Source organism: Anser anser, assembly GCF_964211835.1.
Source record: "Anser anser genome assembly, chromosome: 16".
NCBI classification, from domain to species: Eukaryota; Metazoa; Chordata; class Aves; order Anseriformes; family Anatidae; genus Anser; species Anser anser.
In genome coordinates, this window is record NC_139737.1 from 15,608,272 (window position 1) to 15,627,666 (window position 19,395).

General features: G+C 49.5%; 1 protein-coding gene across 16 annotated transcripts in view; it reads left to right on the forward strand.

The window, feature by feature from the left end:
• Positions 1 to 15,180, forward strand: part of CHD6 (chromodomain helicase DNA binding protein 6) — an 89,914-nt gene extending 74,734 nt beyond the window's left edge. For 9 of the 16 annotated variants that reach the window (XM_083801291.1, XM_083801293.1, XM_083801305.1 and 6 more), the window contains 8 exons: positions 1,047 to 2,612; positions 3,124 to 3,272; positions 3,557 to 3,763; positions 4,932 to 5,378; positions 6,079 to 6,270; positions 8,050 to 8,169; positions 9,494 to 9,598; positions 11,656 to 15,180. In XM_083801291.1, coding sequence (XP_083657417.1) covers positions 1,047 to 2,612; positions 3,124 to 3,272; positions 3,557 to 3,763; positions 4,932 to 5,378; positions 6,079 to 6,270; positions 8,050 to 8,169; positions 9,494 to 9,598; positions 11,656 to 12,546 — 3,677 coding nt within the window. In that variant the 3' untranslated portion in view covers positions 12,547 to 15,180. The remainder of the gene's footprint in view (positions 1 to 1,046; positions 2,613 to 3,123; positions 3,273 to 3,556; positions 3,764 to 4,931; positions 5,379 to 6,078; positions 6,271 to 8,049; positions 8,170 to 9,493; positions 9,599 to 11,655) is intronic. The other 7 variants (XM_083801298.1, XM_083801299.1, XM_083801296.1 and 4 more) reach the window with 3 other exon arrangements.
• Positions 15,181 to 19,395: the final 4,215 nt, after the last annotated feature.

A 19,395-nucleotide genomic window follows, 5' to 3' on the forward strand; every position in this document is an offset into this window, starting at 1 on the left:
GAGGAGTTTCAGGGGGAGTAGGAGGTAGCAAGAGTCGTGGGCTTGCAAGAGACACCTGCATTTTTGGCTGCCCTCCCACCACTCTGTACCGCCTCTCTGGTGCAACAGGAAAGTAGAGCTGCCAGACAGGCTCCAGCGCCTGTTCTCACACATTTCATGGAGTTATCCCATGGAATCGCACTTAATTTTATCCAAGATAGTGACCTTCAGAAGTGAGGGAGAAGTAGAGAAGCAGCAGTTCATATTGCTTCCACACTGGAGCTCAGGGTTGTTTGTGCAGTTTGTGTTGCTGCTTTCTGTCCAAGCACCTCTTTGCTAGGAGTGGACAGAGTCCGCACAGTGCCCATGCTGCTGCCCCGCTAATTGAGGAGCTCTCCTGCAAGGCAAATGGGGTCTGAAGCTACCACAAGACACTTGGGAAGCCTGGCCAACACACTGGGAATCTCTTCTGGGAGCACCCAACGTAACCCCAGAAATGAGGCACACACAGGGTATGGCAGATGAAAAGCTGCTTGGCTGCTATTTAAGCACAGAGTGATTTGCTTCTAATGGCAGCAGAAGGGATCTCATCTCAGACCTACCTGGAGGTCTGGTCTTGTGCACAGTTCCTTAGAGATGTGTGTCAAAGCCTTAGGTATGGATATGTAGGTGTTACTCATGAAAGAGCTGCATGAGTTGAAAGACTCCCTTCTCTGAGAACCCCCTGAAGGACTGCCAGAGGCTCACACCCCAGGGAGCCACTCTCCATGCAGCACTGCCAGCTCTGATGGAGCAGAGTTCAGGCAAGGTGTTGAAATCCCCTGCAGCCAAGTGCCTCTCTTGGTCCAGCTGATCAGGTCGAGAGCTTACGCTAACGTGGCCATTTGGTGGCAAATGAATGGAAGGTGGTGACACTGGGAAACTCAGTCTCAGTGGTGGCATCAAGCACTGCCCCCCACCCCACCTGCAGTCTGAGCAAGAGTTAAGATTCACTTAGCTTATCACTGCCTCCGAGTAACCCTCATCATCCGGTATAACGGGGCCTTGTTTTTTTGTCCCTGTTGTAGGTCCCCCTGACCCTGACATCTATGTGGAGCCTATTACAGAGGAACGTGCTGCCAGAACCTTGTACCGCATCGAGCTTCTGCGAAAGGTGCGCGAGCAGGTGCTCAAGTGTCCACAGCTCCACGAGCGGCTCAAGCTGTGCCGGCCGAGCCTCTACCTGCCAGTGTGGTGGGAGTGTGGCAAACATGATCGGGACCTGCTAATCGGCACCGCCAAGCATGGCCTGAATCGCACCGACTACTACATCATGAATGACCCTCAGCTGTCTTTTTTAGATGCATACAGGAACTATGCCCAGCATAAAAGAACAGGGATCCCAGGCTCAGAAACCCTGTGCTGCCTTTACCAGACTAACTCCAAACTCTACAGTTCCCCTCTGTATAGCCAGGTGGACCAGACTTGTGAATCCCTGGAGAATGAAGCTGAGAGTCAGATCAAGCTAGAAAGCATTGACAACACTATGTCCCAGTCTGGGGGCAGCCCGCCAGATGCAAACTGTGAAACATTCATGTCTAAGGTCCAGGACATCATTTCCAGTAACTATGATGAGAGCTCTCTGCCGGACTCACTGATGTGCATGATGTACGACGAGAAGGCCTGTAACAGCGAGCAAAGCTCCATTGCCCGAGACAGCCCAAGTTGCACAGATATTGGAAGTGGCATTGCTAAACTCTCTGAGGGCAAGCTAGAGGGGGACGAGGATCCGTCCAGCTGTGATGCAGAGGCCATGAGAGAGACTTCCTTCCTGGAGGGATTGCAGGTTGGCTGTGATCAAATGGACAGTCAGAATGGAGAAGCTGAGCCTTCACCTTCTACTCCCGAAAGTGACCCTTCACGGAGCATCCCAGCAGAGCTCTGCGAAGCCTTGCAGCAGAAGAGAGACCTCACCAGCCCTGCGCCAGTGCTGCCTGAGCACGGTGCCATGGAAGGAGTCATTAGCATGGGGCTGTATGGTTCCAGTCTTCATAACTATGACATAAAGGTTCCTCCTGAGCAGAGGTTCATTAATCTGCTGCAGGAGAAAGGAATGGAAGCAAAGTCAGCCCCAAGTCAGAGCCACAGTGAGGAAGATGATGAGGAGGAAGAGGACGATGATAACTCTGAGGCAGCAGCAGATGTTGCAGAAGACTTGAGTGGTCCAAGGACCAGAGCTGGTTGTGACCCTGAGACTAATGAACTGGGGGGCGAGGAGCAGAGCCCTGGCCTCCCCACACCTGAGGACACTTGCCCCGAAGCCGTGGATGGCGAGAGAGAGTCCCTGGGGCTAGGGACACTCGAAGGCCATGGGGAACCTGGGCCAGAGGGAAGGGAGAACCACAGCCTGGAGGAGGAAAACACCCTGCAGGACTTGCCTGGCCAGGCTCAGAGCCAGGCTTTCAGCCCGCCTGCACCTCCGGTGGGACCCCCAGGGGCAGAACCCCCCCACGCCAGGGAGGAGGACTGGGGACAAGGGTCCGAGGGGCAGGCAGGCTGTAGAGAAGCCCTGCACCCCGAGCCCCCAGGGATGAAGCAAGAAGAGTGTGAGATCAGAGATGAGGAGGAGAAAGCTGGCAGCAGCCAGAGTCAAGGTAGGGTTCTGAGAGCTCCCTCTGGTTGACAGTCACCTCGGACTGGGATGGGAGGGCCTGCTGTCCTCGGTGCCAAAGCCTTGGGGCTGTCCAGCCTGCTGGAGCAGCCACCCCACTGCAGGCACTAGGGCCCTTCTAGCTGATGTGACTGGGGAGAAAAGAGTTGGTGGCAGGGCTTGCCAAGACCCCCAGCAGCCCTTCAGCAACCGGCTCTCTCTGGTAAGGCTCCTGCCCTCCTCGCCTGCCTGCCCAGGGCTCTGGCTGTGTCACTGGGGAAGGGGTGAGGGCCACTGCAGTAAAAGCCCCCAGAACTCAGCTCACGGGAGTGCCGATCTGCCCCCTCCTGACTAGTGTGGGCTGCCCGCTATGGCCCAGGACTGCTGCATTTCTTGGTCACTGGCTGGGGAATGGGATTTGTGTGGGGCCTGCTGGGCGCTGGGCTGGGAAGGTGGGAAGAGGCGCTACCTGAGGTGGTAGGGGAGGGAGGGTGATGATGGGCTCATTTTCTCAGATGGTCTGGAGAAGTACTCAGAGGAAGAGAGCAAGAGTTCGACTTCTGTCCTGCCCGGGGAGATTGATGATCTTCAGGATGCCCGGGCACCAACCATAGCCCAGCTTTTGCAGGAAAAGACACTTTACTCCTTCTCTGAATGGCCTAAGGTGAGTTAAAAATGAGTGCTGTTTATATTGCAAATGTTACTGCCTCGGCCTGGCAAGCAGAGGCTCACACAGCCCCAGCTCTGCCTCCTCCTCCTCCTCTGCACGTGGCTCCCCAGGGATGCCCTGGCTCGGGGTGCTCTCACCAGGCCGTTGACCCCCAGTCCCAGGGCAGTTCCTTGCTGAACGGGGGTCACAGGGGTTGGGTTTGTCTTTGATTCTGAGGTGACATACATGAGTTAAAGTCATTCAAGTCCCAGCCTGCCATTGTCTAATCCTCTTTGCAGGACCGTGTGATCATCAATCGCATTGACAACATCTGCCATGCCATCCTGAAGGGCAAGTGGCCTTCCTCTAGCCAGCAGTTTGAGACGCAGAGCCTGATAGCGGCCCCAGCAGTAGCCAGCAATGCCGGCAGCAGGAACAGCTTTGCTGAGTCAGAAGCCCCTGATCCCAGCTTCAACAACGGAGTGTTAATCTCCCAGGTACAAAAGGTGAGGGGGGCCCTTGGACAGGGACAAGTTTAGGACTCTGTGGTGAAGCATTGCCCACAAGTGCTCAGTAGCTTCCTAATCAGGGCCTGGGTTTTCACTGCCTCTTGGTGCCACTTGTGGTCCATGTGAGAAAAATCTCAGTAATTTCTTTCAGACAGGATCTTCTGTGAAGCTATTTTATTTGCGATTGCAATGGCGAGCATCCTGCAAGCAGGAGCGCACAGTAAAAGTTCCTCATAACCGTGTATCCCCTATTACCCGACACCTCATTTCTCCCCCTGTTTCCTCATTGGCTGAGTACTGCAGGTTCACAGCCTACTCGATGCACTTCTATACCATATGTGTACACCTTTGTTTGACCAGCTGTTAATTTCTCCTTTTCCTTTTTTTTTCCTTCTTCTCTTGTGACTAGAAGGCCTGTGATTTTTGTTTTTACTGATTTCATACTGCTCGTCCTGTTTTTCTTAGCTATCCTCCTTATTTTGGGACAGTGGGACCTTCCCCTTGTCAGCTTAACATACTCCCCACTGCTGTGCTGCACAATCACTTTTGAATATGCAAGGTTAGTGGAATTTTCCACTGCAAAAACACCTTCTGTTGTGAAAACACAACTTCGTTTCTCGCATCCGTAACACACAGCTTGGGCCACTCGGTCCCCTCCGCTGAGGGGGTAAGCCCCCTGCGCTCTCAGCACCCTGGCAGCCTGCTCCCCTCCTTGGGGGGAGGCTGTTCAGGGGCAGCTCCACAGCTCCTGTGGCTGCAGACGGGCTTCCAGAGTTGCTGCTGAAACACCTAGCATGGTCAGGGAGGACAAAAGGACAATGTCCTGCTGAACCAAAGGAAGGGGTGCAGGAGAGGGCACTGCCCCATGAGTCTCTCATCTCTCACTGCTGGGAATAGCACAGAGCCAGAAGCGGCTGGCCTGGGACCCCAACACGTCCCTCCAGCAGCTGGTGGAGCACCCAGGGTTCGAGCACCTTGGGAGATGGATGTTTGCGTGAGGGTGCCGCTGCACCATTCCCACACAAGGTGAGGTGCGATGTGCCCAGGGAAAGGGGCAGAGGCGCAGAAGAGCCTGACTGCTAGCTCTGTGTGTTGGTTTGAAGAGCTGTGGTCCATGGCAGCGCACGAGCAGCTGTAAACCTCTCTGTGGCTTTGTTCCACACAGGAAGGCTTCCTGACTCCCGCCTTTGCAAAGGATGAGCGGAAACACAGGAGGCTGTACGAATTCGAGGTGGAGAGAGATGCCAAACAGAGGAGCTTGGAGCAGTTAGCAGCAACCCACATTCATTCTCCCATTGTGCTGAACGGCTGGCGTGAGGCAGCTGTGGACTTGTCCAGAAACTCTGATGGGTCCCCAGGGAACTCCTCACCGTTCCCCCTGAATACAAACATGCCCAAACTGGGGACTGTGAACACCCTCCAAGGCTCCCTGGGCATGGACTTATCTGGCATTCTCCAGGCAGGGTTAATCCATCCTGTCACAGGACAAATTGTAAACGGCAGCCTCCGAAGAGATGATGCTGCCATGAGGAGGAGACGGGGCAGGAGAAAAAATGTAGAAGGGATGGACCTCATCTTCTTGAAGGAGAGGCCTCTTCCAACAAGGCTGCAGGTGAGTCAGTGCTTCCCCCTTCACATGGCCCTGATGCAATCAGCACAATTTGTCTCATGGTCCAGCTCTCCTCTACAAGATCTGCTGCCCTTGTTACAATGTGGGGCCTCCTCCAGGAGAGCTTGGCTTGTGCTGGAGCAGGCAGGAGCAAATACTACTCCAAGGAGGAAGGGAAGTACTCTCTGCCTTGCAACACTCTCTCTGGAGTGTTTGAGTCCTGATAAACATTATCACAAGCAGCTGTTCCAGATCAGGGGGGGTATGAGGTTAGAGAACATGAGAAAAGGTCCATGACAGCATTTGAGCTGTTGCCAAGAGGCTTTTGCATCCCTTTTCATTCTGCCCTGGGATCCACTCAAGGAAGAATGAGCACTGGGAGCAAGAGCAGTCCCTTCAGACCACTTTTAGGAGTGATCCTGGGGGAGAGTCAGTTCTCCCGGTCATGAAGGTGTTTCCAGGTGAGATGCAGAAGCATCTCCCATCTCTCTGCCCTCTGTGCTGGCAGTGCTGGGAGCTGAGTGGAAGCGTAACACGTTGGTAGGTGGTGATTTAAGGAACAGGCAATGGGAATATGGGGATTAAGGAGCCAGCCTGGCTTCAACCAGTGGAGGCAGATGAGCTGCTTTGGGATCTCTCTGTGGGTGCGAATGCATTACTGCGTGCTGCTGATGGGCTCCCCCGGCTCTTCCCTTCACCTCAGGACGTTCAGGAAGATCAGCCGCAGCCTCCCCAGAACACCCCCCTCCCAGATGGGCCGGTTGCTGCTACCTCAACTCCACAGCCAGTCCCAGCTGCAGGCAGCCAAGCAGAGAAGGCTGTCCCAAATAAGAGTCTCCTTGACTGGCTCCGTCAGCAATCCGACTACACACTCGACGTTCCTGGCTTCGGCACAGTAAGGGTGGCCTTTGGTCGCGTGTCCGTGTGTGTCTTTGTCTGCCCTGTCTGTTGCCTTTAGTGTTAGTTTTTCTGTGGTTGCTCTTGAGTTCAGGGCTTCCATGAAGTGTCTCTAAACTTAGCCTCTTTCCCTGCACCATGGCTTGCAGTGTTCGTCAAGGCTGTGTCACATTTTTGGGAGGTGGGCATGGTTCGTTGTGCAGCAACAAAAACCCCTTGCTGAGCTGCGTGCTCCTGCCCCAAGCTCTGTTCTCCAGTTCCAGTCCGGGGCATCCAGCTGCCCAGTGACACGCAGAATTAGTCTGATGTCTTCAGAAGCATCAGGGAAAGGGGGAGAAACGGAAAGAGGCCTTTGGGATGCTCAAGGCCTAAGGGTTCCCTTGCACTTGGGGTCATTTTAGGCAGTGTTGTTGTATTAGATGAGGCCCTCAGAGAGCAGGTTCTCTGCAGAGCACTGTTCCTTGCTTTAAAAACTGAACCAAAGCCACTGCATTGCAGGCTGCACAGGCTGTGGGCACATAGCCACAGGTACTGTCAGAGAGCAGAGTGGAAGTGAGTGGAATGCAAAATCTGTCTGATCGTGCTGGCAGTATCAGGAACTGATAAACCTCTTGTTTTCACAGGTTGATTTGCTCCTCAGGTTTCAGCCTATTTAGCCTATTAGACGATGTGGTAGGCAGAGCACAGACTGCAGAACGGAGTAGGAAGAAATGTGGTAACATGCATAAAAGACTGCATCTTAGTCGCAATAGATTGTATGCCTGAAGTAGAGATTCCCTGGAGCTTGCAGTGCAGGAGCCTGGAGTACAGGCGAGATGGGTAGTGTTCTGGGGCTCTTTAGAGTTGAGAGATGAGGAGCTCAGTGTTTGTTTGGGCAGGAGGACACTTGCTTTTCATGATCCAGAGACACACACAGGTCTGTGCCCAAGGCCAGGCTCTCAGGAGCACTGCTAGAAGCAGTCAGGTGGTGGAACAGAAGTGAAGATGCCTTTCCACCACCTTCTGTTGCCCTTGCCTCCTGTGGGGGCTTACTGGAGCTCACGTTGTCTGGCCATGCTGCTGGTGAACCTCCTGCTCCCAACAAGCTGCCTGGGCATTTCAAGTCAGCACTGTGGGATTTACCACATCAGGACAGATGTCCTCTCTCTAGGGAGGTCAGTTTGAAAGCTGCGTTATGGTCCTGGAGCAGCTCAGTCAGGTTTCTCAAAGGCCAGACCAGGCTCAAGGCTTTTTCTTTGACGCTTGGGAATCAGGGCCCGCAGTAGTTTATTGTAATGCTACATCCGTGCCTGCACATTGACAGGTGTCTGGGGCTTGGTGTGTGCAGTGGGTGTGCAACGATTCATCTGTAACTGTACACTGCAATCCTGAAGGGCTGTGATCCCAAAGAAACGGTACAGCAACTGTGCAGTGGGAACAGCTGAAATCCAGGCAAAACTAAGCACAGATGAGCTGCGGAGGAACAGGGCACCCCGTTTACAGATGCATGTACATCAGTTGGGAGCAGACTGACAGGGAATTAGAAAGTGGTGGAGCAGTCAGTCAAAGTGGGGTACAGTGAAAACCCTTTTATACCTACAGCAAACAATTAATACTCATTGGAAAACTGGCGCTGCGGCAAGAGGCCAGCTTGTGCTGCTCCCACTGCTTTGCCCAAATCTGAGGGGACATCCCTGTCCCTTGGGTGTTCATCTGTGTCATTCTCCTGCAGGGCTTGTAGCCATCCAGGCTCATTAAGTTGTCCAGTCTCATTAAGATTGTCTTGTTTGCGCTCCAGAATTTTTCAGACAAGCCCAAGCAGAGGAGGCAACGCTGCAAGGACCCCAGCAAATTGGACATTAATGCACTCACAGGAGAGGAGCGGGTGCCAGTGGTACATAAGGGTACCGGACGGAGGGTAAGCACAGGCCTATTCTCTGCTGTGCCCACGGTGTCTTGAAATGCTTATCAGATCTTGAGCTGGCCTGGGGATAGATTTGGGGAAGCATGTGGATGGGACACAAGTCTGAAACACAATTGATCTGCATTTTTCTGTGAAGTGTGACAGAGGAGACAGCTACAAAATAACTGACTTTGTGAAGTAAGGAAAGGCTGGGTGTTCACAGCTGCGGCTGTACACAGGCCCCACAACAGCAAAGTGGTGTTTGGTTTTAAAGCTGCCATCAGCATAGCCCTGGCTGCTGTTTCCCGTTCTGAATATGATTGTCACCTTTGAACACACTGCAATATTCCATAAATTGTAATCTTCCCATGTATTGCAAATGTCTCTGTTTTGTTCCTCCTCACAAGGTGTAGCAAGAGCATACTGATGATACCCGACAGTGACGGGCATGCAGGGAATGGAGGGGTTTGAAGTGCTTTCTCTTGCTTTACTGAAATGTGCCTACTAAACAGCTGGAAACACGAGTTGGGAGCACAGATTTACCTGTCTGCAGTTTAATCTGTGCATTGATATTAACTTCTTTGAATGAGACAGGAAGCTTTCCACCCAAATTCAGCTGTTAAACATACCCAGGACTTCATGAGGTCAGAAGGTGATGTGAGAATAATCACCTCTAAAAACAAAACTAAGTGGTGAGGTAGAAAGATTCAGCCACATCTGTTTCCCCATGTTACACCTGCGATGGCTGTTGGAGACCTGGGTGAATTGGGTGGGTTTCTCCAGTTCTGAGTATGTCTTCTATGAAAGCTCTGTCCCCATCTCTCGGCCCACTTGTTCACAGGGAGGGCAAAGAAGAGCGATGGGACAGGGCACAGAGGCTGAATTTGCCCTCTGCTCCTTGAGCTGTATGACTGGAAGCAGCAGTCACGTACAGAGTCCTACAAGGATGTGTAGCAAGGGAAGCGCCTCTGCCCCAAACAAATTGCAGCCCAAAATGACAAGCTGGGGAAAGTGCTGTCACCCCCGTCACAACACGGGTAAAGGGACTGGCCCACAGCCATGAGCAGAGAAACCCTGGCCTCAGCTCCCAGCTGCATCTTAATCAGCATCTTGGCCTCAGGGTGTCCTTCCTCTGCTTGAACAGGAACAGGATGGCCTGTGTCTTCTCGGCCACCTTTTGCATGAGCCTTGCATCTCTCAGGTGTGTAGCAGCCATCCCCTTCAGAGGCTGGCAGATGCTCCTAAACTGTGTGTTTGCCTAGACATGTAATCATATTTCTTGTATTATTTTGCATAACTCTTTCTGCAATAGAGGTCATCCTTCTGCTGTGTTTTATAGTTAGGGGGAGCCACGGCACCAGCATTGAAGGAATTGCCAAGGTGGCTTGATGCAAACTTGGAGTATGCTGTTGCAGCTGACTGGGCTGACATTGTTAAGCTTTCAGTAAGTTAGAGCTTTTGGAGAAATCTGTATCATGTCATCTTTTCTTTCTCCTCCCCATCCCCACAACCTTTCTCCAGTGAGGATCCATGAGCTGCAGGGCAGGACCTCACCTGGGAGGGAATAGCCACAGGTCCAGCCGTGGTCACGCGGCAGAGAGGAAGGTTCAACGCATGCTGCGACTCAGCAGCACAGCAGGGAAAGGAGAAGGTGGTCAGTGCCCTGGGGACGGGCACAGCAGGTCAGGGTGACCCTCCAGAACGCCTTCCTGGAAGGCTTGGGATATAGAGAAACAGCTGGGGCAACAGAAGCGCACTAGAAGCAGTAATCCACCTTGGGCCACCAGATGGCAGGGAGTGCACAAAATGCTTTCTCACTGGTCAAATTTTCAAAAACATACCTTCAGCTGAGGCTTTTAATCAGCTCCTGCAAACTCTTTGTGTGCAATCCTGTGCCTGCTAGCGGACATGCAGATCATGAGACTTGAAGACTCACACACAGACAGGGAAAGGGGCAGAAGGGGAGAAGGATTTTATCAGCCACATTCATTCAACTCTATTCATTTGCAAATCCCTGCCCCAATGAGTGGCAGGATCTGGGAGGAGCATCCTCTGTGCAGGCTGGCCTTGCCCGGGCTTCTCCTTGTGGTCCTGCTCACCTGCTCCTTGTTTTGTGGCTGTTTTCTGTGATGCCCTTGCTCAACAGGGGCTGGAGGGGGAATTAGTTGGCTTAGAGGTTTGTACTGCTCTGAAATCCGCTTTTAATCAGTGCTGGAAATTTGGCATGGCCTGTCCCACTCCCCCGGGAAACAGCTCTACATCCAGGCTGGCATCAGTGCCCATGTCCAGGCAGCCGGCCCCCTGCAAGTGACTGCTTTGCATTACCTCCATTTTCTGTGGGTGGCCCCAGCGGGCACTCCCACTTTGCCAACTAGGAGAGCCGTGTACCTGGCCACTGCCACACATACCGGCTCACGTGCACCCCGTCTCAGCAGCTGCACGCCCATTAGCATTCTCCAGCCCCATCAGTTCTTGGCTTTTGGCAAGCATGCATCCGTCGTTCTAACACGTGCATGCAGAGAGACGTCCCGCTGCTCAGGGTGCTTGGGCAGGGCTGAGCATTGGGCAGGCTGCCCTGCAGTGCCCAGGCATATTCGTAATCCTGTGCAGATTTTCACACACACCAGTGGGAGCAGAGCAGAAAATTCTCCCTCTTGGGGCAGTAGTTGGGTTGTGCAAACTTCCCAAATCATTTGATTCAACTTTTTGCACTTCAGGTGTCAATGGGTAATACTTTCCATATTGCAAATCTATTATTGGAAAGTGTTCAAAGGCCGGCAGTCTTTGAAATTCAAGGGAGACACAAAAGGAAGCATTTAAATATTTGTGATGAGAATGCTTAGTAATGGAGTTTTAAGCTGTGCTGTGGATCTCCCTGCACTGCTCCATGTAAGCAGACTGTCGCACCCATGCTGTAGTCGCTGGGCTGTGTTCCCATATGTGAGTGCTCACAAGAACCACGCTGGTGACTCAGTGAAGCTCTAGCTGTGAGCAGTTCAGCAGCACGCCCACTGTCTGTATGCCATTCCATGCAGCCTTGCTGTCCGGCAGAGCGTTGAAAATTTGGCCCTTAGCATATAAAAAGAGCTAATACTCCAGCTGTTGCTGAAGCCAGGACTAAAGCTGGGGTGGGAATGAACTTGAAGTTTCTGACACGGAGCTGCCCTGGTGCTTCTCATATTAGGAAGGGTTTCAGTCCTCAGGAACTGATGGTGAGGGCTCAGGTAAAGCCGAAAAGGCTGCTGTCTGTGCTTCCTCCTTTCCTCCCTGTGCACTTTGATGCTCTGCGGTATTGGGCCAGGGCACAGCGAGGGTGTTCTGCATTTGGCAGCATCCCTTGGGGAAAAGTTGTGTATACCTCTCAAATTCCATATCCAGAATCATGTAGGCAAATATTTCTGTGCTGACACCATCTGGGATGCAGATGCAAGCACAGAAAAGCCAGATTTTCCTTGATGTAGTAATAACTGTTAGGCATTTTCTGTTGTGTTTCATTTTTAGGGCTACTTACCAGAAAGCAAATTCAACCGTATCCTAACGGAGCCTGTGCTCCGAGACGCAGGGCCCCGTCGGAGGGGAAGAAGGCCCAGAAGTGAACTCATTAAAGCCCCCGGTGTTGTAGCAGATTCTTCTTCTGGAATGGGACCATTATTCATGAACGGACTGATTGCTGGAATGGATCTGGTAGGAATTCAGAACATGAGAAACATGCAAGGGATCCCCCTGACTGGGCTGGTTGGGTTTCCTGCTGGGTTTGCAGCTGTGCCTGCCGGTGAGGATGTGAAAAGTACCCTAAGTATGTTGCCTATGATGCTGCCAGGCATGGCTACTGTACCACAGATGTTTGGTGTTGGAGGACTTCTGAACCCACCGATGACAACTACTTGTACTGCGACTGCTCCAACTTCATTAACAAGCACAACAAAAAGTGGTACATCAAACACAGAGAAAGCTACTGAGGATAAACAGAGTAGCCAGGATGTGAAAAAAGAAACTCTCTCCGAAGATAAGCCTGGTCCTAGTTCGTTTTCTAATCAGACAGAATCCGCAATAACTACCAGTAGTCCTGTAGCTTTTAACCCATTTCTTATCCCAGGGATGTCACCTGGACTGATCTATCCGTCAATGTTTCTTTCCCCTGGCATTGGCATGGCATTGCCAGGCATACAGCAAACCAGACATTCTGAGGCAGCAAACCTGGAGAGCCAGAAGCGGAAGAGAAAGAAAGCTAAAGGGGAATCAGCAAATCCAGAACCAGAAACTGTCTTGCTGCCTGAAAAAGAAGCTGCAAACGGTCAAAACTGTACAGAGCAAACACCACCTTTATCAGCAGAGAAAGAGCAGGATGTACCAGCAGAGGAGGAGCTCAAAGAAGTTAATGATACCAATTAGAACTTTTGTTTCATTGAAAAAAGATTGTGGCTTGTAAGTTTCTTATCCCATAACTATTTGTTACGTACCCTCCTGCCCCCACTCCACCTTCATAAACCTGTGTTTCCATGAGTAATATTATCTACCTAATTCCCTGTCAGAAAACTATGGTGACATATTATATGTTAATAGTTGCAGGGTCTTGCCACTTTATTAGATAAACAGTGTTGTCTAGCTAGTATGGGAGGCACAGAATTCTCGTTCTGTTTTCCAGTTGTTCATCCCAACCAACAATAGCAAATCCAGTTCTTGGTCACCCCCCAAACTGCTCACATATTTGAGAAGAAAAAGAAGCAAAAACAGAGCAAAAGAAAAGTTTTTACCTCTTTGTCTACACACAGACAAGGGTATTTCTTTCTACCGTAACACTGAATGAAAAAGCCTGTATTTGGGGGTAAAAAGCACAGCTATAGTAAGTGCTAATGTGTATTTTTGATTTGAAGTATTTCCCTATTTTATCATGGTTACTAGAATAGTAGTATAGACAGAAGTATATAACTAATGATTGAAAATGCATATATTCATTTCTTTGAAAGAAAAAAACATAACTGGTAGTGATATAATTTCTTTATCACACCCCCCACCCCCACCTCAAAGGTTTGGAAACAAACTACAGTGAGTGAAAATATTCTGTAGACATTATTTTGTATTTTTTAAAACCAAAGTTTGGTTTTATGTTAAGTGGAGTTTTAGTTGCCCTTTCCTTGATAGTTACAAGAACTTTTCAGCCTGAGCTGAAAATGTTTTGCACATCTTGCATGACTTTTTTGGGATTACTGTACCTGTAGCTACCAGTTTCTTCATCATTCTGCTAGTATTCAGTTCTCATCTATGGCGTTAGTTCTCATCTGTGGCGTTAGAATTGCTGTAAAGTTATTTTTTTCCAGCCATGAACAGGCCACACTGATTTTAATGCTCTTATATGAACACTGAGGCTTTTTGAGTTTTTAGATTTTACAATCTGTACCCCAGATGCAGCATCCTTTCAGAAAACAAGAAAAAAGCTGTAGGCCAGCTTTACTATTTTGAGAGTCCTTCAAGAAGGACAATAGAGCTTTTCAAAGCTTGAGTTTCTTCTTCTTTTCTAGTGTTAGACTGTGAAGAGATCACTTTTGCTTCTTCTTTCCATTCCTCTCTGTTCTACTTGCTGTTGAACAGTATTTCCAAGTCCCCCCATTGGCAAATCATTTTGATATATGCATTTTAAATGGACAGGTTTTTAATGCAATCAGTGCCCGAAACTCTGTGTATTGAGACACCTCCACAGGCAACTCTTTGTTTTCTCCTTCCCTTCACTCCTTATTTAGTTTTTCTTTCACTTGGGCTTGTTCTTATTTGCAGCTCATGGTTTGAGACTTGAAATAAACACACAGTGGTGCAGCAGTGAGATGGCAGGCTGTTGAGGGAGTTGGGAGTGTGCTAGTAATCAGTTACACATTTGGTTGTCACAATTTACTGTATTTTTTACTTATTTTCTGTTACAGTTTTGCTAATTTATCAGATGGTCCAAATGTTTTGACATAACTATTTCAGTTTGCATTATTTATTTATGATGCTTTTTGTCATTGTCTTTTATACATTTGGGATTATAAATTATGTACATGTTAAAATTAGCATCTCAAAGAAGTCTGTTACCCACAATCTAAAAAACATTTGGTTTATACTTTCACAGAATTTATTCCCAGTTTACTGGATTGGATGATTTTTTTTAAAGTATGTAACCAATCATAATGCAACCCCTCCACCCCCCCAATAATTAAATGTGTTCTATTTAATAACATCCTTGTAGCATAGATACTGTATCACTATCGACAGATTTCTTAGAAATGCTGCTATCTCTATTTAACTAACATTTTGTTCAGTTTTGCCTCCAGTGGAAGCAGAAAGGGTTTTTTCAGCTGTTAAATCCAAAATCAATATAATTTATTTATGTAAAAAAAATCACGATTGATATATTTTTGAACCTTTTAAGTACTAACTTTCTTTTTATTCAGTAGAAGAACATGTACTTGCCCTAAATCCTTAAAATACAAATGCTATAAAACTTCATATATCTTCAAAGCCTTACTGTGAATGGATACAGAAATCTCTTCAGAGTCCATTTCTTGTATGGGATGGTTTTTCCAGGGTTACACTCATAAGGAACAGGGTTTAAAATGAAATTTATTTAATTAGCCAGCATGCTCTATACCTTGTTCTTACTTATCGGACATGTATGCTAAGTCTCTGGGTGTTTAGGCTTCTCTTTGACTGCTACTTTGTGACCCTTTTGCAACCTGATATACTCTGTGGATTATTTAGACTGTAAGGCATAAGTGGCTTCTTATACTTTTCCATCATATCCAAAACAAATGCCAAATTTTCACCAGTTTTCATGGATACTCACACAAACATACATTCTTCACCAAATGTGCTAACAAAATAAACTGTCTGTGCTCTTGAACATGGATAAAAAGAAAAAGATTTAAAAGTCAGATTTTTATTTTTTTAATTTAGTGACTAGATGATGCTTATCTTTCAGACTTGGCAGAGCCTTGCTACAGATGTATATAATTTTTTCAGCAAATATATGTGAATGTTTAATTCACCTGACTCAGTGATAAAAGTTACTTGCCTTTCTCTCAGCATGAATACTTTGAGAAGCTGTTGAATCCAGCGTACTTCTGCTTTAGGGCGGCTCTTCACGCACCATGAGCTGTGCGTTACGTGCTCGGGGGAGTGCCTGCTCGCAGCAGACTCACGAGCTTTTCCAGCAGCCGAAGGAGCCTCCGGGCTGAACCTGCGGCTGTGCCCCGCAGCTTTCGCCGCGCAGGTTCGCCTGCCGCGCCGCTTGGCTTGCAGGTGTGCTGGAGCAGCCGAGGCTCCCCAGCCAGTCTAAGCATGTGACAGCGCACGGGGGCTGTCTGCTGAGGCTCTTCGCCCGGATGGTCGGTAGGAGCCCCAGGAGCAGGCGTGAAATCCCCCAGTACCAGCAATAGTCCTGAGCGCTTTCGCAGCACCTCTCAGCAGAAGGGGAGCAGGTGCGCTGGTTTCTCTCACTGAGATATTAAGTGTCTCCATCTAAGCCTTGTAAAATGCTAATAGGTGCCAAATAAATGCTTGTAATAAATCTCAATGTAAGGATCTCGTGCTTTAGAAAAGCAGGTATTAATTCAGTTTTTCAGTTGAATAAATAAATGCACGGGAGAAGCTAAATTTCTTTAAGGTGCAAGAAAATTTAAAAGTCGTGGAGCACACCAAGAGCTTGTGCTTGCTCCCCTTGCCTTTGCATAAATGCATTTCCTTGCATTTTGTTGCTGTGTTTATCTTGGGGTGAGAAACAGGAGCGCACTGGGCAGAAGAGGCATGAACGTGTCAGAATATCAGGTATTGCCTGGGGGCAGAGGAGGGAAAATGATCCCATGAGCGATGACTTTCCTGTTCCCAAGCCTCCTTTTGTGTTGTGGCTCTGCACACTGCAGCTTTCCACCACCCTCATCGCTGACGGGAAAGTTTGCTTGAAGCACCTGCAGAAACCAGGCAGTTCCTTGATACATGAAGCACTCGTGCTGGCATTTACCATATCTCCGTGAATTCCCAGGAGGCAGACAATTCAAGAGCTCCAGCAGGAAATCAGTTCTGCTTCCCTGTCTCACCTAGTTTAGACTTGAGTTTGATTTTATCGAAAGGAGGCTGGAATGGCCCTCTCGGGCCTTTAACTGTCTCCTGTTTCTCAGTGGTCCAGATGAGCAGGATGTGTTAATGATTTAACTTGGAATTCAAAGTTCCAGTCAGAAGTCTGGATGAAAGCGTTATTTCACGCAAGACAGCACCATCCCTTGGAGGATATTCAAGGAATATCACTGATCTATTGCACAAGCGACTGAGAGGAGCAGGAGTCTGTAGCAGATGCTCTGCAACATGTCTTGTCTCCTCATTTGGCTCCTGCTAAGCCTTTGACTGTTGCATCTGACAGGCATTTCAGATGTGTTGTTGAAAAAAGAGCCATTTTACAGGAATAGCCAGTACTATTTATAAAGTCATATTTTAAAAGGAAAGCTCCACCGTGACTGGCGTTATTTTTGCAGAAACCATGCTCAGATTTGTAGTTTACAAGCAGATGCACCTAGACAAAAGAAACGCTCAGGTCTGTCCAAGGAAGGCACATCCTTTCTTTTACCCAGAGGAAGAAATACTGTGGGATTCGGAGTACATAGCCTATTTATCATGGATTAGATACACTTATCATAGAACGGCCTGGGTTGAAAAGGACCTTAAAGATCATCTAGTTTCTAGCTCTGGGCAGGGTTCCCAACCACCAGACCAGGCTGCCCAGACCCGCATGCAGCCTGGCCTTGAACACCCCCAGGGATGGGGCATCCACAGCTTCTCTGGGCAACCTGTGCCAGTGCCTCACCACCCTCTGAGTGAAAAACTTTCTCCTAATATCTAACCTAAATTTCCCCTTAGTTTAAAACCATTCCCCTTTGTCCTATCGCTACCAACGCATGTAAACAGGCATTCCTCCTCCTGTTTATCCTTCAAGTGCTGGAAGGCCACAATGAGGTCTCCCTGGAGCCTTCTCTTCTCCAAGCTAAACAAGCCCAGTTCCCTCAACCTTTCTGCATAGGAGAGGTGCTCCAGCCCTCTGTTCATCTTAGTGGCCCTCCTCTGGACCCGTTCCAAGAGCTCCACATCCTTCTTGTGCTGGGGGCCCCAAGCCTGCATGCAGTAATCCAGGTGGGGTCCCACAAGAGCAGAGGGGGACAATCACCTCTCTCTCCCTGCTGGCCACCCCTTTTCTAATGCAGCCAAGGACATAGTTGGCCTTCTGGGCTGTAAGGGCGAACTGCTGGCTCAGGTCCAGCTTTTCATCCAGCAGGAGCCCCAAGTCCTTCTCCACAGGGCTGCTCTCAAGTTCTTCTTCGCCCAGTCAATATAAATACCTGGGATTGCCCAGCCCAAGTGCAACACCTTGCACTTGGCCTTGATGAACCTCATTAGGTTCTCACAGGCTCACTTCTCCAGCCTGTCCAGGTCCCTCTGGATGGCATCCCTTCCCTCTATTGTATCGACTGCACCACTCAGCTTGGTGTCATCTGCAAACTTGCTGAGGGTGCACTTGATTCCGTCATCTATGTCATTGATAAAGATGTTGAAGAGCACCGGTCCCAAGACCAACTCCTGAGGGACACCATTTGTGACCAGCCTCCACCCAGACATAGAACCGTTGACCAAAACCCTTTGGCTGTGACTAGCCAACCAATTCTTTATCCACCTAACAGTCCATTCTTCAAATCCATCTCTCTCCAATTTAGAGAGAAGAATGTGGTGAGGGACCGTATCAAAGGCTTTACTCAAGTCCAGGTAGATGATATCCATCGCCCTTCCTTTGTCCACTGATGCCATCGCTCCAGCATAGAAGGCCACCAGATTGGTTAGGCAAGATCTGCCTTTGGTGAAGCCGTGCTGGCTCTTTATCACATGCATGCCTTAACATGTCTTCCAGGAGGATCTGCTCCATGATCTTCCCAGGCACAGAGGTGAGGCTCACCAGCCTGTAGTTCCCCGGGTCTTCCTTTTTCCCTTTCTTAAAAATGGGAGTGATGTTTCCCTTTTTCCAGTCACCAGGGACTTCACCCGACAGCCATGATTTTTCAAATATGATGGAGAGTGGCTCGGCAACCACATCAGCCATCTCTCTCAGCACCCTGGGATGTATACCATCTGGCCCCATGGACTTGTACACATCCACTTTCCTTAGGCGGTCCCAGACTTGTTCCAGTGTCACAGTGGGATGGAATCTGCTCCTCTCACCTTCTTCTCGAGCTTCAGGGTCCTGACAGACATAGGAAATTTGACCGCCAGTGCAGACTGAGGCAAAACACTTCCTGAGTACCTCAGCTTTTTCCATGTCTGAGGAGGGCAGTTCTCCCGTCTCGTTTATCAGAGGGGGAACACTCTCCTTGGCCTGTCTCCTCCTGTCTACGTATCTGTAGAACCCCTTCTTGTTATTTTTCACATCACTTGCCAAGTTCAGCTCCATCTGTGCCCTGGCTTTCCTGATCCCGTCTCTACAAATCCGGACGACACCCCTGTATTCCTCCCAGGCTACACAACCCTGCTTCCACTTCCTGTACATTTCCCTCTTTTCCCTCAGTTTAAGCTGCAGGTCCTTGCTCAGCCATGCCGGTCGCCCGCCTCCTCTGCTCGATTTCTTCTGCTGGGGGATGGAGAGCTCTTGCGCTCTCAGAAGGGTGTCCTTAGAGAGCTGCCAGCTCTGTTCTGTTCCTATGCCCTTAAGGACAGTTTCCCAGGGGATCCCAGGCAGTAATTCCTTGAGCAGCCGGAAGTTTGCTCTCCTGAAGTTCAGGGTCCTGACTCTGCTTTTTGCCAGACCTATATTCAAGATCACAAACTCCACCAGAGCATGGTCGCTACAGCCCAGGCAGCCTGCAATCTTAACCTCTCTAATGCTCTCCTCCACATTGGTGAGCACCAGGTCTAGCAAGGCTTCACCTCGGGTCGGTCCGTCTATTACCTGGACCAGGAAGTTATCCTCAACAGACCCCAGGAATCTCCTGGATTGTCTGGAAAAGCCACTTTGTGGCTTTTCATGGCATTTGGTTTTCCTTGCTCTTACAACAACTATTTTTACAAACACATTTAGGTGCTCAGACAAAAGCTACCACTTAAGTGAAGTAACATTTTGGAGAACACCCAAGCTGTGCTGGTGCTCAGTGGGGACCCCCCACTGTCGCATGGCTCCTTCCAGCCCAGCGCTGCAGGAGCTGGAGGGCCAGGCCCCATTCTGCAGTGGGAACGGCCCCA